Source organism: Quercus robur, chromosome 2 (genome assembly GCF_932294415.1).
Source record: "Quercus robur chromosome 2, dhQueRobu3.1, whole genome shotgun sequence".
NCBI classification, from domain to species: Eukaryota; Viridiplantae; Streptophyta; class Magnoliopsida; order Fagales; family Fagaceae; genus Quercus; species Quercus robur.
Window position 1 is genome coordinate 81,265,449 of NC_065535.1, and position 24,041 is coordinate 81,289,489.

The 24,041-nt window shown below is 34.2% G+C and overlaps 2 protein-coding genes across 2 annotated transcripts; one reads left to right on the plus strand and one right to left on the minus strand.

Annotated features, from left to right (window-relative positions):
• Positions 1–611: 611 nt before the first annotated feature.
• Positions 612–3,559, plus strand: LOC126715295 (gibberellin 3-beta-dioxygenase 3-like). The gene is made up of 2 exons (XM_050415834.1): positions 612–1,216; positions 2,886–3,559. Exons 1-2 carry the CDS (start codon positions 735–737, stop codon positions 3,475–3,477), a joined length of 1,074 nt encoding a protein of 357 aa, XP_050271791.1. The 5' UTR covers positions 612–734; the 3' UTR covers positions 3,478–3,559.
• Positions 3,560–5,674: 2,115 nt separating this feature from the next.
• On the minus strand, positions 5,675–16,070 carry LOC126715293 (transcriptional corepressor LEUNIG-like). Its single transcript, XM_050415833.1, has 18 exons — positions 15,771–16,070; positions 14,699–14,796; positions 14,469–14,578; positions 13,222–13,554; positions 13,048–13,136; positions 12,864–12,951; positions 12,696–12,771; positions 11,947–11,996; positions 10,857–11,141; positions 10,557–10,733; positions 9,894–10,136; positions 9,395–9,515; positions 9,164–9,276; positions 8,862–9,011; positions 8,272–8,424; positions 8,049–8,165; positions 6,563–6,769; positions 5,675–6,197 (listed from the first exon to the last, which is right to left on the minus strand). The coding sequence occupies exons 1-18, from the start codon at positions 15,806–15,808 to the stop codon at positions 6,054–6,056; spliced, it is 2,592 nt and encodes an 863-aa protein (XP_050271790.1). The 5' UTR covers positions 15,809–16,070; the 3' UTR covers positions 5,675–6,053.
• Positions 16,071–24,041: the final 7,971 nt, after the last annotated feature.

The following is a 24,041-nucleotide window of genomic DNA, read 5'->3' on the forward strand; positions in this document are numbered from 1 at the left end:
TTTTGATAAAATAGAGAATAGTTAGCAAGGTAAGAAGTTAAAAGGTAAAAAAATGATTCCAGGATTAAGATTAAAAGTGACTTTTAATCTCAATCATTTAAAGTACTATTCGATGGTGATCTCTATCCAATAAATCAGTCAGGTATTTTTTGTCCCTATTATTGTAGTCATTGAAGTTTTACCAAATCCTAATCCCATAAATCATTGAAGTTTTTTTGTCCTTAGTGTTGTTGTTTTGGTATAGGAGTCACATAAGTCACTCTCAACAAGGTAACAACTAAAAAAATGTGCCTCTACCGACTTTAAAGGGCTATATTGCATAGGATGCTTAGAAATAAGCATAGGAAGCTAGCTATTAGCCATCGTTTATTTCTTTGTAACCATAGATTTATATACAACTCTATAAAGTTCCTGACTGAACCCACTTTGAATAGAGACAAACGTGTGTAGACCCAAGAAGAAAGGTTCTGATGAAACCTAGTTCCACAAGAGACAATAGCCAGGAGCTTTCTCTCTCCCAATTCAGAAAAAGACAACAGTCAAGAAGCTCTTTCATAAGAAACAAAAGGCTCTCTTAATTTATTATCGGAAAACAAAAACAAAATGCTCTCTCTCTCTCTCTCTCTCTCTCTCTCTCTCTCTCACAAATACAAATTTACAAAAGCCCTTCATTTTGACAACAAAAATTAGTTTGAGCTTTGTGGTAGTACTGTACATGCTCAAAGTAAACTAAAATGATGAATTCAATCTCAGAATCCTTCAAAAGCAACCCTATCCACCTCAACCAAATCATTCCACTAGATTTCAAGTCTGTGCTCACATTACCCGACTCTCACACTTGGACCCTATCCACGGATCCCCACCAACCCATATCCACGGACCCATTTGAGTCCGTGCCCATCATAGACCTTACCGACCCAAATGCAGTTTTGCTGATACGACATGCATGTGAGCAATGGGGTTTGTTTCAAGTCACCAACCATGGCATTCCCATTGACCTCCTTAAACAACTAGAACTTCAAACCAAGCGTTTATTCTCTCTCCCATTGGACCAAAAGCTACGTGCCGTTCGATCCCCAGAGGGCATCACCGGCTACGGCCTCGCTCGCATTTCTGCGTTTTTTCCAAAGCTCATGTGGTCGGAGGGTCTCTCAATTATGGGGTCTCCCTTGGAACATGCTTGCCAACTTTGGCCACATCACCACAAAAAATTCTGGTACGTGTATAATGCATGCCTTGCTGTGGCAATGGGCCGGCTTCGATTGTCTTCCACGTTTTGTGTACACATCATGGGTTAAATAATTAAATGTGAATATTTTTTTAAAAAATATAGATATTTGGAGTTAAAATGTTGACATTCTGCCATGAACTTAATTTGTTATTTGTGTTTCATGTAGCCTATGTATTAAAGATCAATGTTTATTATACAAACTGTTTTACACACAAATCGTGACTTGACTTCAAGTTATAACATTATACAAACTGTTTTACACACAAATCACTTTAAGTTATAATTTCAGTTACTTTTTGAAGTGTGTGTAATTGAAAAGTAATATTTATTACACACAATTATCTTATATAGTCACGATTTTTAACATTTAAATCACAATTTCAATTGCTTTTAGAAGTGTGTAAAATAATTTATATGTAACAAGTTTAGCCCTATATTTAACCTAATCCACCTGCAATGAGGTTTGACCGTTTAAGATGGGGTTGGGCCAGTTAATTAGCATGGGACCGGATCATTTTAAAAAAAAAAAGGGGGTCTTGGTTGGATCTAAATCATCCTAATTAGAATGTTTGATTGCTGACATAGAATGTACCCTTATACTTTATTCTATTTTTTAGAGGAATATTTTGTTTTAACAATAATGCTGTGTTGTGTTGTGACCAACGAGAGAGCAATTAAAAAAAAAATTAAAATTTTTTTTTTCTAAAACTCTCCCCATGAAGGGGTGTACGTTCATCGATAAATAAATAGATGAGCATACACCCCTTCATGTATGCCTTTCACGAGGCAATCGGTGTGTTTTTGTCATATCCTAGGACTAAGAGGACAATCGGGATCTAAATCATCCTAATTAGAATGTTTGATTGCTTACATAGAATGTACCCTTATACTTTATTCTATTTTTTAGAGGAATATTTTGTTTTAACAATAATGCTGTGTTGTGTTGTGACCAACGAGAGAGCAATTAAAAAAAAAATTAAAATTTTTTTTTTCTAAAACTCTCCCCATGAAGGGGTGTACGTTCATCGATAAATAAATAGATGAGCATACACCCCTTCATGTATGCCTTTCACGAGGCAATCGGTGTGTTTTTGTCATATCCTAGGACTAAGAGGACAATCGGGACTAAGTATTTTGCTCGAATCAGTTTCACCAATTTAAGATTTCTTCCGTGCAACCGCAACTTTCTAGTTTCTACATGCGCAATCTTCTGTTTATTGAAATGGTAGTGTGGAACTATTTGTTGTCTTTTTGCCAAAATTACATAGGTTCTTAGTGATCCGCATTTCTATATTTAGTTAGCGATTAATTTGAACCGATTCACTAGTTTGTCATAGCCTCACATATGATATGTGCCCATTTATTTGCTGAATTGATCTGATTTTGGGTGTGACGGTGTTGGGTTGAGGTTGGGATAAGTACTCTTTGTATTTAAATTTATTTAAAGATAACATAGTTATGGCACATCTCATGAAGCGGATGTCACTAATTCGAATCTTTCCTCACCTCTCCTAAGGGGCGAGAAAGTAAGCCCAACATTTACTCAATTTCAAGTCATGTATAAACATTTTTTCAAAGAATACAAGAATAAGTTAACTATAATTTTCCTTATTATCATGTATAATTTGTAACATTTCTCATTTCTGTCATGCAGTAATGTAATGGAAGTGTGCCAAAAGGACATGAAGGACCTAACAGAAAGGATTCTAGGGCTGATGCTTGTGTCATTGGGCTTAACCCGTGAAGATGTTAAATGGTTAAAGCCCAAAGATGGGAAGAAACAACCCCAGGCCCTTCTCCATTTAAACTCATACCCAATCTGTCCGGACCCAAGCCGGGCCATGGGCTTGGCCCCTCATACAGACTCATCATTGCTCACTTTGCTACACCAAAGCAGCACGACTGGGCTCCAAGTCCTTAGAGACAGTGTTGGGTGGGTGCCTGTGCATCCTATCAGGGGTGCACTTGTTGTCAATATTGGTGACCTAATGCACGTACTCTCCAATGGCCGTTTCAAGAGTGCACTGCATCAAGTGGTTGTTAACCAGACACATCATCGCATCTCAGCCGCTTACTTCTATGGCCCACCAGCGAATGTGAAAATATCACCGTCTATGAAGTTGATTGACCACAAACATCCACCACTCTATCGCTCGGTGACATGGAAGGAATATCTTGATGCCAAGGCAAAGCATTTCAACAAGGCACTTGACTTGATTAGGAATGATGTATGTATTGGCAATTGATAAAAACTAGTATGGATGTTGAATTTTGACTTCAAATTTCATTTGGGTCTATAATATATGATCAATTACGACAATTAATTAATATTTATTTTTTAGTATATATATTTTATATTTGAAATAAGTTACGTTTATTTTAGATTTAAAAAGTATGTAACAACAATGAAATGTTTGAAAATATATCTAAAACTAGTCGCTAACCCGTGCGATGCACGGAAAATGTATTGAGTACAATATATAATTTAATCTTTGTTTATTTTACTACAACACCAAAATTGAATTTGTAAAATAAAATCATGTAGCTAAAACATTTGTTAACAGCTATACGTTTCAGACATTTATTAAACTATATTATTATTATTATTATTATTATCAACTTAACAGTATTTTAATATATGATATCAACATGCTTCAAGAAAATGTCCAACACTGAAAACAATTTTGAAAACAAACTCAACTAAACAATTTGATGAATAAATATATTACAATCTATAATATAAGCCAAGAAATAAACTTTGAAACCAATATGAACAAAATCCACGTCAAACAAAACCATTTCGATCATTAAGAATATGACTCACTAAAGTCATGAAAAACACAGGATTCATTACCAAAAAAAAAAAAAAAAAAAAAAAAAGCATCTTTAGTCTTTATAGATTTTGCCTAAGTACCCAGATATGATGACACATACTCACACAAAAAGAGACATAAACACGGACAATTAAAGAAAAAATAAGAAAAACAAAAGATACGTAAACACGGACAATTAAAGAAAAAATATAGGAAAAAAAAGTTAGGAATAGAAATATAAGATAAAGATGGATTACCCTCAAAAAGAATAATTCATGGATATTCATTGAAATCTTCTAGATAATTTCTGATAATAGAAAAAATAAAACCCAAAAGTTATGATGTTAAAACTTCCAAAAGGCCAAAAAAAAAATTTTTTTAAAAAAGCAGAAGATTCAAAGCTTCAAAAGTATTGAAATAAAACAATATATATATATATATATATATAATTACGCAATAGAGAAATACAATAGAAAGAAGGGAATCCATGATTATAGTTTTTTCACTTATGTATTGGACTCCTCTCTTTCTTCGGTCAATGCATCAAGGTTAGGGTTATTTGATTTGTTCAATAAAAATTTGAAGATTTAATTAAAAGATTCAGGCCCAACAACTAAATAAACAAAACAACAATTGACAAACTTATAAGAAAAAGTAACAAATCTATAATTTTTATTGAACAAATCAAATAACCCTAACCTTGATGCATTGACCGAAGAAGGAGAGGAGTCTAATACATAAGTGGAATATGTGAATTGTGAAGCATGAGCCGCCCTCAAAAAAAAACCTTCAAGAAAAATAAGTTTTAAGGAGAAAATTGTGTTGCGGCAAAAATAAGTTTTTGAGGCTTAGGTTTTCTACGCAAGCAATTCTTAAATAGGAGAGAGTAGAGGCGGTGGGAGAGTGTTCTTATTTGGCTAGAAGTCTAATTTGCATTGGAAAAGGAAAACAGTGATGAAGTGGAAAATTTAATTTAAATATTGTGCTGACGTGGAAAATTGTGAGAGTTTCAAAAGTTTCAATTTTATATATATATATATATATAGATTAATTTAAAGACAGCAAGATATTGTTTAAAGTACGAATAAAAGAGTTTAAATAAACAACATTCAATATCAAAATAGAACAAATGAATTAAAAAATGATTTTTTCTTCCTGAGTGCATACTTGACATGTTTGTGTCTACGTCGGATACGTGTCCGACACCAATACGTTGGCAATTTTGTTGTGTCCGTGCTCCCCAGGCTCTTTGCTCTTATAATGGTGTGATGCCTCTTCCATTTTTATAGACAGAAACCGAGCCATAGGGATAGGGATATAATTTTCTTACACAATGGTAATTATCATTTCTCGCAGAGCAATGTTAAGTTTGACAACAGAGGGTAAAGAAAATTTACTAAGCAAGTTTTATCAGTGCAAAAGGTTCTTGAGCACATGGACCAGAACCAAAAGTGCGCCACAACATTCACGGTGAATTATATTAGACGAACAAAATTGTTTGAAAGGATTCTACAAATCTAATAGAACTGTAAATATTGCTAAGAATGAACAACCAGCTAGCATGTTTGAACGATTCTCAAAAAAAAAAAAAAAAACTTGCATGTTTGAACCACAATCGTGAAAACATAGATATAAAATCTGAAGCCCCATCATATTTAATGCCTTTCAAAAGGGTGATTCATATAACATAACAGGATGTCATGCTGCTGATGTTCATCAACAAAAAGGAGAATTCTGTATTAAAAAAAAAAAATTTACATCTTTTGTAAGTCTGAACCAAAACTCTATAGGAACATTGTCAAGCGGATTTTGTGTGTAACAAAGTTAGCTTTGATGCAAAAGTTGACTTCTCTGGGTCATGATCTAAATACTCTTCTTTCCTTGCCAAGGTAGACTGTAAGGAAATATAAACAGCTACAAAAGTATCTGTGTGGAAAACCTGCTGAGCATTTCTGGATACACATAATGGAGAAGGCATACCAACTTTGTCAGGGGGGAAAAGCAGTAAGTCACTTCCAGAGCTTGACATACTTGTCATGACTAGCTGTAGCTATCAAACCTGCAGCACTCGATACTGCTAAGGCAGACACTAGTTTGTCGTGTGCATGTAGAGTCATTGTCTTGTTCTCGCTTGTGTTCCAAAGTTCCAAAGTCTGGAATGACCACCAATCCACATGAAGAACATAAGTCCAGGTCAGCAGCTTAAACAATTACATGCCATCTAGTTCAAATCTCAATGGAAACAAAAGTTCGAATGCACTCAACATATACCCTACAATCCAGTATACACACTATAGAGCACTGGTATTTCAAAGTTGTAAAAACCTTATCTAATTGTGCACTACTAATCTGAGACTTGCACCATATTGCAGTCCTCACAAATCACAATGTTGTGTCTAGCTAAATTTATGAAAAGGCAGAACAGTCATCTTGCACCCTATTCAATCAAACTGACAAACCATATATGTTATGCAGCAAATTTCATGAAATTGCATTAAAAGGTAGAGCTATGACTTACCTGATAACAGCCAATGACCAACAGCGTAGGATAAGTAGGATGGAAAACACAGTTATTAAATTTGTTGTCAGTACAGCTCAATTCATGAATACATTCCCCTTTGTTTCCAGAGCCAATTGTCCACACTCTAACCAAGTCATCACTCACAGATGCCAGATATTCACCAGTAGGATCCCAGCAGACAGAATGGACCATGTTTTTATGGCCCTAAACAGAAAAAGAGAACGTCAATCATAATGTGAGGTCATTACTCCAAAGAGAATGAAGTGAGAAAAAAGAAGTAACAAAGCAATAACAGATATTCATGTGACTTCTACATCATATCCTGAAAACAATTCAAGAAAACATAAACTGCATTATTCACATATTTTCTCTTCAAGATCTCGTAATGAAACTAATTCAATTTGTAGATACAAAAGATCTCTTGATGAAACTAATTCAATTTATAAATATAACTGAATTTTATTGGTTCAGGGCCAATAATGAACAAGTAGCTTACGTAACGTGAGAGAATATTCCAAATTACAGAGCCAAAGGCTAGGGTGCCATAAAGGACTTTTATATGCCAAGCAAGCAAAATTATATATCCATTTTGGCTTTTTCATCAAGGGGCACTTAAAAGCCATTAATCATCTTGTAGGCAGCCCTTTAGGGAGGGGGTTAAAGGAACCTTGAATTATTAAGATTTCCATTTCTAAAATAGATGTTTCCATTTTCCATCAAAACTGTAATGACTAGGGAAATTCTAACCACGATAATCTTAGTCAATTGAAAAAAAAAAAACCACCAGCTTTGAAGAATGGAAAACTGGTATGCAACAGAGACAGATGAGAGCCATCTGGCAATGAAATCTGGTTTACGAATTTTAAAATTTTAAAGGACCTACAAAGATGGGTTAAGAAATGCCTCTAGGAAAAGAATGTATTCATCTCATAGAAAATCTAATGGCTAAGTTAAAAAAAAAACTAAATTATATCAATCAAGCCAGTTGCCAAAACACTCACTAAATTGAACCTCTGGACACAGATATTGATGTCTCCAACATACGCACAAGAGAACTATCTGACAGAAAAAACTAGTCTTGGAACTTTGGAGTTTGGACCTACAAAGCCAGCTAAAAGAAAGGCCTACATACATGCCCTCCAATTATACCATACAAATCACACACTAACAATCCATCCCTCCAATGGGAGGTTTAGTAAATAATCAAATATGACACTTGGGCAAAGGGTCAAGTTGGTAATTATCTTTACATCCACCCCTCCTGGAGACGAGAAGGTATTATGTATCCTGGGGATACACTGAATTTTCTCCCTGGAGCGCAGGAGTCATATGCACCCCCAAAATAAAGAGCTTTGAATGCTAGAAGAAAAGCATCTATACCTAACAAAATTAAGTGAATACCCAAAATTGTAATCAATTTATTTCCATCTTTCCACACATAACCAAAGAACAGAAAAGAGTCCACAAAAGGACGACAGCCAACCTGTAATTTAAGCCTACAAACTTGGGTCTCTACATCAAGTATGGATACAAGATTCTCTGCTGCAGCAGCAAGAAGCCTTCCAGCACGAGGTTGAAATCTCACCTGGGTCGCACCACCCTGAAAAAATGGAATATAATCTACTAAATACAAACAGATGCTTAAAATAATATTGAACCTTGTTGTACAATTTTCTTGAAGATGAATAAACACCATATTCTTATACCTTGAAAACTCCGGTACAACTGCCATTCTTGATACTCCAGTATCTTATCTCATTAATATCACAAGAGCAGATAAGGTCCTCTTTACTAGGATGGAAGTCCAATGACATAACAGTATCAGAATGCCCCGTAAAAGTACGAAGAGAATAACTGGGCTGCAAAGGATCATTGTATCCATTAAATTAAATATAAATAAATAAAGATAAGAGAGGTAAAGGCATCATAATAACCCCAAAGACACGGTAAGATAAATTGATTCTATCACTGACTTCAAAGGCAAAGGCGTAAGAGAATGAAATCAATAGAGGAAGTTTACATTACAAACTTATCTTAGTATTTCTAGCAAGTCAACTTTATGACTCAATCCAAAATAACCTTATTCTACTTATGAGAAGTTGTCTTAAGGTATTAAAAAGGGGTTTTGGGGGTGGGGGGAAGGGAAGGGAAGAGGTGTAGTTTTATTAACAAGTTGTGATGCAATTATGCTGGTATATAGAATTCCAAATTTGGTGGATTTCTATCAATACAATCAAAGTTCAATTTTGAACTTATACATAAGCAATTCAAAATAAAAGGGAATATGCCAACTTACATTATCAGCATCCCAAACCCTGACAGTTTTGTCAGCTGAAGATGTAGCAAGTCGAGACATACTTGGACTGAAACGGACATCAGTTATCCAGTGAGAATGCTCTTCAAGTGTAGACTTCATTGTAAAGGATTCTGTGCACCACAATACAACCTGCACCATAAATCATCAGGCAAAAAGGATTCTGTTGACTTTTCCATAATCAGAATCAATTCAGTCAAAGCAGCACTGAAGTTTCCCTGTGCAACTGTTTGCAGCATTTGAACAATGTTAAATAAAATAATCTAATCAAACCAACCGCTTACTTTTCTATCAAAACCACCAGTAGCAAGCAGTTTCCCATCTGATGAGAAGTGACAACATTCAACTTTACTTGTACTACTTGCAGGAATACGCCGGATTTCCGTAAATGTGAAGCCTAATATTAATATAAACATGTTAAACCCTTGGGTCCCATTGACATAGATATATGGAGCAAAGCATTAAACAATCAAACAAGAAGCATTCACCAATCTAAAAAGCAGAATGTGCTGTACCTTTGCTGACACCAGAACATTGATTAACTCGACTATCCCTAGGGTCTGCATCATCTTGAGACAAGAATGACTCAACATTATCTTCCAAGGACCCATCATCCACAAACTGGTCCATATCAGACTGCAAAAGACTATGTCAACTATCTGACTGCAAAATTGAATGCAAATAGCAACCCCCCCTTCCCCCTAAAACAAAAGGAGAGAAAGAAAAAGAAAAACGCCTTGCCCTTAGCAGCAGAGTCATGACCCTGGCACTGCTAATGACAATTCCTCACAAGTTAACAATCTGTAACTTTGTTACAAAGGGCACATTGTATAATTTTTAAACATTACTTTAACAACACACTACTTCTAAAACATGTAACTTGTGAATAATTATCCAAAATGAAATTAACATGAAATAAGTTAAAATACAGGTAAAGCCAAGCTCAGTAGCATGAGCCTGGAACCTCAGCAGGGGCACTATTGGAAAATAAAAAATAAAAAAAATGTTGCTCACCAACTGATTTGGTGCTGATGTAAGTGGGCCCACCGCATCAGAACCAAACATAAGTAGAGACTTAGAGGAACCACCATTATGTGGTAAACTTGGCATTGACATCACATCTCCTGGTGTGTGAGTAGTAGGTGTTGAAGGTGAACTTGGGGATGGTCCTGTGGTGTTTGCAGTCCCAGAGCTATTGGCAGGACCTGAAGATGATACTGGCTGCTTTCTCTTTCGCACAATTTGAGTTTTTGGAGCCTTGAAGGAACAAAAGGAAACAATTTCAGAAACTCAAACCAGGTTATACCAACTTTTCAGTGATGACAAGTACACAGTGGTAAATTAGAGTTATGAAACCATTTGACACAACTTAGATGATGGAAAAGTAAAGCATGAGAAACAAATAACAATAATTATGTAAGGGGATATAAAAGCAAAATGAACTAGATGATGGGAAAGTAAAGCATGTGAAAGATGACACAACCTATAATTGGTTAAAAGATTACATGTTTAGCAATAGTAGTCCACATTACAAAAGAAATTCTAAAATAATTTGTCAAGTTATATTTGGAGAATGAAGAATTGTTCTACAATAACTAAACCAAAAACCAAGAAAAGAAAATGACAACAGGAAAAGAGTGTAGCTAATAAAATCTACGACTGCTGAAGCCAATAAACCTGATCGCTTCCTTGAAAGGTATTTGAAATGCTACCATCCGCTGTGACGCTTCCAGCACCATTCATTTTATCTTGCTGCTGGAGGTGGTGGTTTGAATTTTGAGAATGTTGACTAGAAAGTGGATGTTGCGCATAATGCTGCTGCTGCTGATTGTTCTGAATTTGTTGCTGCTGTAACTGAGAAGCATTACAACATTAGATAAGCAAGCACAACTGCAAGCTTAAAGACTGATAAAACTGTTGAAAAGACATAAAGATGATAAGATTGATCAACTCTGATGTACAGGAACAAAATAATACCTTGATTAGCAGCTCTGTATCTGCACGGGAACCAACTTGAACTGGTGATCCAACACTAGGAACCATATCAACAACAGAATTTAACTGGCCATCCTTCGCAAGACCCATATTACGATTGTTTTGAAACATTCTTAGTTTTCTAGATTCCAAATCATTGGCAGATGGAGATGCCAAGTTTTGCTGTGCCTGAAGCATTAGTTGCTGCTGTAACTGAAGTTGATTGAAAGACTGAGGGGACTGCATCTTCTGCTGCTGGAAAAACCCAGTTCGAATCTGCTCCAGCCCCTACAAAAGGTGAGAAGTTTTCAGAAAAGAAATCCAATTCCATCCTTCTATAATATCGTAACCATTATCTGAACCACCAAATTGATTTTTTTTTTTAATAACCAAACCAAAAATGCAAATGCAAGTTTCATTCCAAGCAGCATGCATAAACAACATTTGCCAGTTGTCAGACAAGAGGGAAGGAAATTTGCCTTCATTCTGCCTAGCTCTTTCCTAAGAAGTCAGGTTGAAAAGAAGTTGCTTACTGCACTTTCGAAATGACCAACCTCAACAATTCCCACATTCACTACTTCCAACTTTCATTTCTAAAGTTGAAATATTTAACAGAAAACGCTTAAGCAACTCTCTATGAGCAAAATGGAGGCTTCCCTTAATCCAACAGCCCACATACAAAGACAGGCTACCATGTATATTGCCAGAAGCTCTCTTCAATAGTAACATAGACAAAGATATAATGTACTAAAACAAAAGGAAGGAAAGACACTGAATTCAAACCTCAAATTAAAAATTAGAGAAAGAAAAGAGTATTGATTAATTTCTTTTTTTGATAAGTGTAAAACGATTTATCTTATAATGCAACCTATTGCTTTAACTAATAATTTTTTCTAATGACAAATTGCCTTGATAGGTAGAATATTGAGAGGAAAATGTCATATCGGTTAAGACACTTTTCAGCTCAATTAAGATTTGATTGGCAGATGAGTGGTGGATGAACCAACCAACATGAAACTAAGATCATCCAACTTGAAAACAGATACACAACTGAATATACAGGGAATAAAAAAAGCATAGCTTTTAGTCTTACCGTCAAAGGCCATCCTTTCAAAGTCAAATTGTTACTGCCTTGATTTGATCCTAAAAGAACATGAGAATAATTGTTATAACTAACAATGAAAAAATCCTAAATTATACAATTTCAATAAATAATTAAAGAACTAATAAACCATGGATTTACATGCTGCATGACCCAAAACACAAATGCATACTAGATCATGGAACTTAATGGGAGTTTCTTAGGATCCATTTGGGATTTCCAATCACTTATACATACGTTTCTAGATCCAATAACAATTGTTCCTTTGCAACAAATGACAGTTTTGTTTGATAAGAAAATATAAGGTAACGAAAGAAGCAACATCCTTTGCAACAAATGATATGAAAAACATTTACAACAAATCCATCAATATTCAGCTAAAAACATCTTATTTATAAGAGAAATTTCCTAGATTCCTTCCTTTTTCTTTTGATCTTCCAAAATCATCACCTATATTAGAATAATTGCCAATCTGTAAGTTCATAGTAGTAAGCAGAGAAGAATACTAGGTTTAGTAATAACCATTTCAATATTTGAACCCTTGTTGAGCTGAATACCAGAAGTTACATTCCTCATTCTATTAAAATTCTTCATAAGACAAGGGGTTAACATCCCATGATTTGTTAATAGTAAAAAGAAAGCTACAGCTATAAAATTATAGAACCTATACATAAACATAACAAAATGAGAAAAGAGAAACAAACAGCTGGATTGAAACAAAGGACAATTTCAATCAATACCATGAACTCCAATCAATGATCCTTCTGAAACAGCAGCTCTGGGGTTCATCATTGAACTCATCTCACTCTTTATCTCCTGTTTCAGCATACAAGATTATCAAAAATAAGAAAATTGAGATATGAAAGTAACAAAATGATGGCAATGATGATGATGATTATTATTATTACCTGTATAGGCCCTGGAAGCTGCTGACTTCGATTTTGAACTTGTTGAAGATTTCCAGAAATACCCCCAGGTGTACCATGAAGTGTTTGCCTGCAAAACAAGAGTTTACCTACTTTCAAATTGGACAACTTACAAATGTAGACTCGTAGTATAACTTGATAACTGTGTCCTCGAAAAAAAAAATACCCTTGAGGTTGGCCACCTGCTGCACCTGCCTTCAGCATTGAGGCATGATTAGGATCCAGTAGCTGTCCGACATTGTCACCTAACCTTTGCTGCATGATAATGTTTTGTAAATAACCGCAGGGATAATGAAAAAAGAAGAAACTCATTTTTAAATCCATCACAGAACACCAATACCTTCATAGCTCCATCATCCAACGCATCCCTCTGGAGTGGATGCTTTAGTCTATCCTCATACATTTTTGTTGCCAACGCATTTGCAGTTGCAGTCGCAGAGTTCTGTCTAATAAGAGGGTCACCACTTGCAAGCCCATTGGCAGAGCCATTTAGGAGCTGCGTTCCATCTCTCCGCTGCTGCTGCTGCTGCTGCTGCTGCTGTTGTTGTTGCTGTTGCTGCTGTTGAGCATGCCTCTGCAACAAGAGCTGCTGCATTTGCATCTGTTGATGCTGCTGAGGTTTCTGGTTCTGTTGTTGTTGCTGCTGCTGCTCCCGAGCCTTTGCCAACTGAGTCTGTCATTTCCATATAAACATCAAGGTTATTTAAGTATCTCTCCAACATAGCAAACACAGAACAAGTAGAGATCCACAGAATCCAAACAATACTTAGTAATATACCATATATTTTATGAATCCAAAAAAATAAAAATAAAATCTAAGTTAATATTGTTTGATATGTAGGTTTTTTTATTTTTTATTTTATAAGAAATTGTTATATATGTAGATCAAACTCCCTATCCACTCAAGTACAATTCAGACTAATTCAAAAAACCCAACGTTTAAGCATTAGCTGTCCAGGCCAAAAAGTCATTAATAATGCTTCAGAATAAAAATTCCCTATGTTCACTGAAAAGCTAGCAAGGTATATTCATTAGGTGGTAGGACACCAACAATTTTTTGCAGGAGAAAAAAACCAGAAAGAACAAAGCTAATATTATTTGCGAAAATATTACTTAAGCCCCTGACATTACTTTTTAATAAGTGCTGGTAATACAATATTATGACCAATAACTCCAATTTCAGCACATATCCGACTCTGACTAAAAAAAACTAAACCATTAGGGAAAGGAGAAAAACAAAATACATATGACCAAGAAGAGACTGAAGATAATATGATGAAGACCATTAAAATGCATAATTTTTTTCAATTGGTAAGTTACACACACCCAATGGGTCTTGAACCTACAACCTCTCCCTATGCCAAACACTTATAGGTGGAGGTGGTGTCAGTTGAGCTAGAGCTCATTAGCCAACAGGAAAATTGAATTTCTGTTGCCAGAATATGATTGCTATAAGAAAAATGATTTGCAGATTCACAGAATTGCCTGGAGACTTTAAGAACAACACCCTCCCCAACCCAAAAGAAGTTAATATATATAAATATAAATATATATATATATATATATATTAAGAACTGGTAAACCCACCTCGATGTATGATGCAGCTGGTTCTGAGTGCTTCTCATTTGTCCTCGCAATAAATATGTCCCAAAAGACGGACCACCACTCAAAAAGAAAACCACCAGGTGCATCAATAGCTAGAGTACATGTACACACAAAAGCCACAATTATTATGAATTATGATATAGACATAGAGTATGGGAAGTCCAGAATACATATTAAATCTCTGTTCTTAGCAAATCTTCACATATTCTTACCAACAGGATCTGAAGAGACTTTCCCTTCGGCTTGAAATGCTTTTGCAGTAGAATGTAATTTCCTCTTCATAAGATAGTCATATATATACACATCCAACCTATTGTACAAGGACCAAACCAGTCAGATTGTAAAACAATACAAATATAAAAATCCAAATTGATACAAACCCAGCATTTAAACACCAACAAAATGAAAAAAATACTGTCCAAGAAATAAAGAAACAAATACCACCCCCTCGGTAACTCAGAAAATCAAAATTTTCTGACAATAATGAAAAAGAAGAACCTTACACAAATTTTTGGCTTGGTTAGATTTCTAAATTAACTTTTTGAATCTTAATTTTTTCATCATTTGAGAGGAGAGAACAAAAACCTCCATTCAACCAAGCCTAATAAGACTATTTGCCTCGAGTCCTTGACTAAAACAATATGAAAACAATATCAAAAAAAATCCACCCCCACCCAAAGAAAACAAGAAATAAATCCAAAAGTACCCCTAAAACCAGAACCAAAAAGAAACCAAGAAGTAATAGAAGGCAACAACAAGAACAAGAACACTAAAATCATCGCAGACAAAATAGACTCTTGAGAAACTTCAACATGCCCATTTAGAAACATATTAGAATACAAGCACCAATCACACAGTAAAGTTCAAATCAAAACCCAAGACCCAAAAAAGAGCTAATGAAAAAAAAAAAAAAAAAAAAAAAAGAGGAAATTTTGTACAGAAAAGCAGTCCTAAAAACTGACAAATCAACCAAATCTTAAAATTTTAAAAACACACACTAAAAGCACAAACTTTATCAACAGAAACATCAGTACAACATGGAAAACAACCCCAAATGCGGAAAAATGCAAACAAAATAAACACCACAAAAAAACTATAACATACCCATTTGAAAACATGAAAATAAAAGCCCAAAATAACACTTTCAAAAACAAAATGCGAAAACGAAAACCCTAGGACCCAAAAACAAAGCCAGAAGCATTCAAAGTCCTAGAGGACCGAAACCCAGAAATCAAAAATGAACAAACAACATAACAAAATCGATTTACTTGCATAAAGACTTACATTTTATCAGCTTCCCAGTTGGTCTGAGACTGAGACATGGCTAAAACGCTGTAATCTATGACAAATCCGATACCTTTGGAACCGTGCGTAAGAAAAAATATAGATATTCAGAGGAGTTGTTCCTCTTAAGCTCTCTGCCTCTCTCTTACGTTAGATTCTTAGGAGAGCATGTCTTCTGGATATTCGGACTAAAGCCTTTTAATGCGTGTGTGTGTGTTTTTTTTTTTTTACAACATTTGAGGACTATAATCTTGGTCATATGTAAATATAAATAATACTAAAAAATTACTAAGAAGTATTAGGCTGCTCTTTCTATAACAATTGTTTGGCTTTTCGCTTGGTTCTTTCTGGCCTCATGCCAAAATTTCACGCAACCAAAGCACTGTAGAGTGGCGCTCTTTTTTCCCCCTTTCGTCTTGGCTCGCATTATGAAGTGCTTTTTTGACTTTTTGGTTCATATCATATGCATTTTCCATCACCTACAATTTAGATATGACAACTTAACATTATTTATTTTACCCAAAAAAAAAAGTCACATTGTTTTTTTTTTTTTTAATGCAACTGTCATTATTAATTGGTTAAAATCAAGTTAACAATCTTTGATAGTAAGTATTTAATTTGATTATTATTATTATCATATACTATATATTATAAGTTGGGTATTAAAAAATCAAGATTGTGCGAAGTGGTTCAACATGTAGCTTATACGTTTTATAGCAGATTTTTGTTATGAGAAACTTATTAACATTATTTATTTTAGCCCAAGAAAAAAAGTCACATTGTTTTTTTCAATGCAACTGTCATCATTAATGGGTTAAAATCAAGTTAACAATTTCTGATAGTAAAGTGTTTAATTTGATTATTATCATATACCACGTATTATAAATTAGGGGTCCGTTTGGATACAGTTGAAAACTGAAAATACTGTAGCAAAATAATTTTTAAATATGTGAATAGTGTCGTGAGACCCATTTTTAATGAAAAAGTTGTTGAATAAAGAGGTTTGTGGATCCCATGAACAGTGCACAAGATCTACTGATAGACCACTTTCTAGTTAAAATGCGCTTCTCAACGCCAAAAAAAAAAAAAAAAAAAAAAAGAGAGAGATGGAAGCGCTGACGCAAACACATCTGGTTTCATCAATACCCAAACGCCACCTACGTCTAAAAGTCAAGATTGTGCGAATTGGTAGACCACTTTCTAGCTGAAACGCGCTTCTCAAAGCAAAAAAAAAAAAAAAAAAAAGGAGGAAACGCTGACGCAAACACGTATGGTTTCATCAGTACCCAAACGCCACCTAAGTCTAAAAGTCAAGATTGTGCGAAGTGGTTCAACATACAGTTTATAGGGGATTTTTGTCATGAAACTTATTAATTATTACGATAACTTCTTTGTTTTTTTATAAAAATACCATAATTTTATTAAGAAGAAGATAAACATAATACATCATGAGTTAAAGCTGACTCAACCATATTAGGGTTTTCCTCTATCCAAGTTTCATAACTATCTAAATATTTGGCATGCTGAGCCAAAAGGTGAGTTGGACAATTATCATCTTGCTTAACATGGGAAATTTTCACACATCTAAAATCCTACAACCTTGCTTTAATCCCTCCTATAATATTGTCAATAGCAATTGGAGCTTCACTAGTTCTAATTAACACATCAACAACTATCTTGGAGTCACTCTCAAACAACACATCTTGTACCCCTACATCCCAAGCAAAAAGAACCCCTTCCTCCAATGCTTTTGCCTTCGATCTCCATAGGACTTAGTGGAATTGGTAAGTTCTTGCTTAGAGCTTCCTCTACTTGCCCTTTGTAGTCCTGAATAATAACCCCAATTCCTACAAACAGTGTGTTAATAAAAGTAGCCCCATCAGTATTAATCTTATACCAAGATTGGGTTGGGGATATCCATTGCACTGTATCGATGATTTCTTGGCAAGCCAGCTTGAAGTTAGCCGTTTGAAACTCCTCCAGTAAGTACTTAGCCTTCCGAAAAATTTCAGCAACTTACTGTCATGTTTTACCTTGCCTCACTGCATTCCTATCAAACCACATAAACCATGCCACCAAGATGACTAACCCCAACAATTCATCATTCATATGCTGTCCAAATTTTAAATACCAAAGCAGGTCTCCAAACTCATGAAAAACACCACCTTGACACTCAAACGAGATAACTTGGTTGAGAAGAAACTATATCACCAAAATAGCAAGCGACTATATTATGAGTTTTAATAATTTAAAATGCTAATCTAACTAAAATTCTATTACCAATATTTCAAACAAGTTGAAATAAATTTCATTTATTTAGTTTAATTTTTGAATAGTTTTTTTTTATGTAAAATTGGACTACCTAATTTTCAAAATATTTCAAATGTTACTCCAACTAAAGTTCTGTTACCAACAAATTTTAAATAAAATTACTATTTATGTTATTACCATACACTAGGTTCATTGTAATATATAGGGGTGTCCATGGGTCGGGTTTGTGCCTGACCCAGACCTGGCTTGAATTTTTCGGGTAGGTGAAAATCAAAACCGAAACCAACCCATATTAATGGTTGGATCATCTAGTTCGAGTCCGTTGGGTTTTGGGTTGGTGTCAGTCGGTTTCAAGTTTCGCCGTCGGTGCCAATATTTGGCCGGATCCGTTGAATCTATACTAGATCTTGATGAGATCTCGCCAGATCTAGTGGATTTCAAGTAGCTATTCGTCAGAAGATCAAAAATATTGCCGGATCTGGTGGATTGTAGTGGATTTCAAGTAGCTATTTGTCGAAAAACCTTTGGATCTCACCAAATTTTGTTGATTTTATGGTCAGTTGGGTGCCTCGGGTTATTGGGGAGGAAATTGGCCAGCCGACCCGAAAGGATCAGGTTTTGTGGGTGGTGACCCGCCACCGACTGTCGGGTTGGTCGATTCAGGTGGTGGCAGTTCGGTTTCTGGCGAGTCTGGTGAGTTGAGCAGGTGACTGGGTTTTGTGGACACCCCTAGTAATATGCCATTCTTATAATAAAGACATAGTTATTAAGAGCTTTTCATAATATATATAGGCTTTCAGGTCTAGTCTTTTTTTTTTTTTTTTTTGGTAATAATTAATTTCATTCATTAAAATTTGTGTATAAACAATAAAGTAATGAGATAATTGCATAATAAAACTCCATAGCATGATGTTGTTTTCAAGCTACATTCAAAAGTTTCAAGCACATAAATTATCGTAGTAACAATTCTTCATTCGTAGCACTTGGCATTTATCTAAGTACTAAAAAAAAAAAAAAACTCTCAATTGTAAGTAGAATTTGGACTTATAAAAATTTTAAATGGATTATTCATATAATAAAACAATCCTAAAAGGATGAACACGATATAATGAACATGTTATCTTTTTTGTGAGGGTTTCTTATTTCTTACATTAAAATGTCACTTAACATTCAAATGAATGACTGTTATTTTTTCAAATTGGTCTCGAATGTACTCTCTCTATACATACATACATGTGCATAAATATGTGTCGTGCATAAATTATGCCCCCACTCAAGTCAAATCATGACTTTCCCATTGTCCATATAAGGCATTGCTTCACACAGTACACATGTTGAAGACTATCCATATAGAGCTCTTTCTATCATTGTCCTGAGTCTTTGTATTCAAGCGCCTTTCTCGGGTGTTTTTCTCTGCCCAAGCAGCATACCAAACACTTCTTAAGACTTCCTACGTGTCTCCAGCGAGACAAAGTCCTTTCATCTGCATAATGCACTTCACAGTTTTTTTTTTTTTTGACAGCGATATTCTTTTTCAAGCATTTTATGGTGATTCTCAATTCATTCAATAGACATTGAAAACCTTACTTACGTTAAAGACTTTTCCTCCAAACTTAAGTTTTAGTCAAGCCTCCGCGTTGAGTTTGAGGGGATCTAGAAGATATTAGGATATTACATTATTACAATAAATGTGTAGCCCATATAATTAATATATTAGGACATTATGATAAATGTATAGAGAGTTATTTTGTAGAATACCATGAGCTTTTGTGATTTTATAACACCGTGAGCTACAGTGGTTTTAGGGTTAATATACATTTGTATGTATGTTTTATCTTGGGTTCATTGTAATACACAATTCAAAATAATAAAGATGTAATCATCAAGGATTTTTCACAGTAAAAGTAAACCATTAGCCCAAATCAAAGTTAATTCTCTTTCTTTCTTTTTTTCCTTCTATATCTAGAACATTTATTAATTTATATTTTAACAATTAATAATTTTTTTTTTTTAAATTTACATCAAATTGTTAATTAATCTCTACATATAAACAATAAGATTTAGATCAACCATGCCCCTATGGTTAATAATTATGCATTATCATTTTAATATGTGCGTGTTTAGTATAACTTAAATTTCATGAATTATTGGGATTCAAGTGATAATTCGTAGTAATGACATCTTTTGTGGTGTTTCATATATGTGATTCAAATCCCATATCACATCTATTACCATTTACTTTTAAATAAAAAACATGAATTATTACCTTAAAAAAATCATGATTGATTCATGAATTATTTGATTTATTTTTTTTTAAGTTTAGATTCGTGTGTAAACATTTCATCAAGTAAAATTTAAAATAACTATATAAAAAAACAAAAAGAATCTTTAAAAAACTTTATCTGATAAGTCAATAAACCAAATCATGCAAATATACTATATTTTAACCACACTAATTAAACACACAGTAAAGCTTTTGCAATAAGTAATTTCATATATATATTTTTCATCTTTTGTAACTTGGAGCCAAAAAATGACTATTTACCATTATTTTGGGTTTGCAGTGACAAAAAATATATTTTGGATTGAAATTCACTTCCTTTGCATACTAGATTCCAACTTCGAAGGCCATTTTGGAGAGATCCCAAAGACTATTTTGTAAGTTTCATAATCATGGCATATAATAAATTAATATTCTAATAACCACACCGATCCAATTTTTGTAGTTAATATTAAATTAGCCTACTTGTTAGAAAACTAGACTAAATGGTCAGAACTCAGAATTCGGTTTGGTTTATCTGGAATATGATTCAAGGTGGCTTTGTGACGTGGTAGTGTGTCACTCATTTCAATTATTTTTTTAAACTATTCCATCCCTCCTGTTAACCTGTTATTGCGTGTCAAGCATGACTTCTCCTAATCGTTTAGAGCCAGTTTCTATCATATTTTTCAATATTAATTTGTTTGGGCAAATACCAACTTCTAATACTAATAATTATGCTTCTGTAGAATCTAGATATTTATAAAATTATGCTTCAGTTTCGTATTGAATCTATTGATTGGTGAGGAGTGAAGCGCATTTGCAAATAAAGTGGAGCAATGCAAATTGTGGAAAAAGCAGGCAGGGAGCAGTAATAGGTTTGGTAATGGCAATGTTACTTGTGGTTGGAATTAAAAGGATACATTAAATGCTGGTACCATGCGAAGACCTCTTTAAATCATTGACTTCGTGGTCAGAGTTATTTTCCAATCTCAATTCTATACTGGTGCCTTTCTATTTTTTTTAGTTTTTCGTCCAACCCTCAAAGCTAAATAACAATAATATTGAGAGAGAGAAAGAGAGACAATAGAACCCTTGCATGTTGTGTTCCAAGGACTTATGCACCATTGCATGTTGTGTTCCAAGGGTCTGGACCGTCTGGCGAGTCTTTATGATATCTTTCTCACATGTGTAGTTCTCAAATGTTGTGAAAAATAAGGGGCTATTTGGATTTAGTGTTTTCTATCACTCATTACTCTATTTTCATCACCCATAACTCAAAACTGGTGGGTCTCACAGCTGTTTGGTTTGTTTGGACTTGTTTTCAATTTTTGTTTCTATCACTCAATTCTCTAATTTTTAAGTAATGAGTTATAGAAACTAAAAACAACTTTTGAGTTATAAAAATAGAGTTATGATGATATTTTGGTAAATACACACATATTTAAGGGACCCACAGTCAAAGAGTAGTCAAATCCAGTCTGGTCTTCTTTTTTTTTTTCCTTCACACTGGGTCTAGTCTTTTTTTTTTTTTTTTTTTTTTTTTTTTTTTTTTTTCACATTGGGTTTAATGGTTTGGTTTCTTTTCTTTTTTTCCTTTCACGCTGGGTTTGAGCTTGGTTTCTCTATTCTTCTCTTCTTCTTCTTCTTCTCGTTCCTTTTCACATTGGGTTTCTGGGTTTGGTTTCTTTTTTTTCCATTCCTTTTCACTGGGTTCGGTGAGTTTGGGTATTGGAGGTTGAAGAAAAAAAAAAGAAAGGAAAAAGAAATAAGAAGTAAAAGCTACACCAAGTCAATCCGTGGGTTCCACAAAAAGTAAAATTTTTTGAGTTATCAAAATTGGAAACAAGTGCCAAGTATGCCACCTTAGGAAGTTGTGGTATTTTAGTGATAAGTGATGAGTTATGGAGTGATGAGTGATAAAAATTGAGTGAGGAGTAATGAGTGATGGTTTTTTAAAAACCAAACAACCCCTAAGTCTCATGAGATAACTTCTTCCTTTTGTAAAAAGGTCTTGTGAGTCACTTCAATATAATTTTAGCATCTTGAAGACAAAAATCAACTACTCCAAAATATAATATATTCCCATTTCCCAAGCCTATGTTTAGTAAGAAGCAAAGTTGCATATGTGGACTTGCAACTCTATTAGTATTGGTTGTATCTATAGAAAAAGAATATGGCGTAACAAGATATATGTGATGCCCCTCTTATATAAAGTGGATTTTATAGGTGTAAAACTCATCCCTATGTGAAAGAGACATTACATATGTTTGTTACACCATATTCCTATACTTTTGACCTAATGGTGTTATGCATGTACGTACTGCAAACAAAGAAGTCCTTAGTGATAGGTTTAGTAAGCAAATTGAATGCAGATGGTGGTTGTGATACAAATATCATTATATATGTAAAGTTGTGATTTCCAACTAGCCTTTGTTGGCTTTAATTTTGTACCAAATTTGATTGTAATTTCTTCAATCATTTCTCTGTATTTATGTGAGTTTATTTGTAAGGAATGAGTGTGAGAGATTAGTCAAGAATCAAGCATCAAAGAAGAATTAGTGCAGTTCGCAACTAGCTTGCGAGAAGAGTAGCCTATGAAAAGCCACGTGTGAAGCACATAACTAGAAGTTAAAGAGTCATGCTAAGCTGTCAAATTCATGAGTACTTTGCGAGAAAGGCCATCTTGTGAGATACCCACGAAACCCTTTGTTTGGCAAAAAGAAAAAGTGTTTTACCAAATTTTTTACCCACACTATATATACTTTCATTACCCACAAAATGTAAAGAGTGATTTTTAGAGAGAAAACCCTAGCAAAAATACTTGAGAGTTAGAGATTGTTATACCCGCAATCATCTACACATTTTCTCTTGGTTTTCCTTTACTCCTACCTCTCCATCTCTATATCCTTAAGATGTTTATAGCCCAAACACTTACTTCACCCAATTTGAGTGTTGAGTCAAGTTTTTGTGCCTTTGAGAAGCATTGGAATGAGTTATTTAGTGGTGGATGCAATCGGGCTGAATTGCGAGATCCGGAAAGCAAGTGAAGACAAGATTCTGAGAAGTTTGTTGGTAGCAGGAGCTTGGAGGGCTCAAGTACATGGGGTAGACTAGGCCTAGAGGTCTTTCGTTATTCGTATACTTCAACTTTATTCACTAGTGGATCAATTTCAACTTTGAGGGTCGCGAAGAGGTTTTTCGTCGAGTTCTGAGGTTTCCTCTTTGATAACATGTCTTAGTGTTATCTTGAATTTACATTTCTCTTCCCTATTCTTTAAGCTTGTCTTTTATTGTTCATTGTGGTTGAATATGGCTTAGAGTAGTGTTATTGATTTATTGCACTCATTTACTCTTATTTCGCACTTTGATAAATTAGAGTAAAAACAATCTAGCCGTAATTTTTAATTTGGGATCTGAACAAGCATTAGCGTTGTCACACTAATTGAGCTTTCAATATATATATATATATATATATAATTCTTTTTTTGAGTAAAAGTAATAGCAGATATATAACTTTTTATCATCAATAATCTCTTTACAAAAAGAAGAATTTATAAATATTTTCTATAACTAAAAAGTTGCTTGTAATTAGTGTACAAAAAAAAGTAAAGAATAATAAATCCATATAAAAATAATGTTATACTAATCATAATTATAACCTACAATAAATTATGAAAAAAAGTTATAAAATTTATCATGCTTCCACTTTCAATCTTCCTTTGGTTCTTTCTAGCAAG

What these genes read in the sequence shown, in the direction of transcription:
- LOC126715295 (XM_050415834.1), top strand. Translation starts at nt 735, where the DNA reads ATGATGAATTCAATCTCAGAATCCTTCAAAAGCAACCCTATCCACCTC. An exon ending in CATCACCACAAAAAATTCTG is followed by an intron (nt 1,217 to 2,885) that starts GTACGTGTATAA and finishes TCTGTCATGCAG; the next exon opens with TAATGTAATGGAAGTGTGCC.
- LOC126715293 (XM_050415833.1), bottom strand. Translation starts at nt 15,808, where the DNA reads ATGTCTCAGTCTCAGACCAACTGGGAAGCTGATAAAAT. An exon ending in GTTGTACCGGAGTTTTCAAG is followed by an intron (nt 8,166 to 8,271) that starts GTATAAGAATAT and finishes CCATTTTTTCAG; the next exon opens with GGTGGTGCGACCCAGGTGAG. An exon ending in TGGTCATTGGCTGTTATCAG is followed by an intron (nt 6,198 to 6,562) that starts GTAAGTCATAGC and finishes TGGTCATTCCAG; the next exon opens with ACTTTGGAACTTTGGAACAC.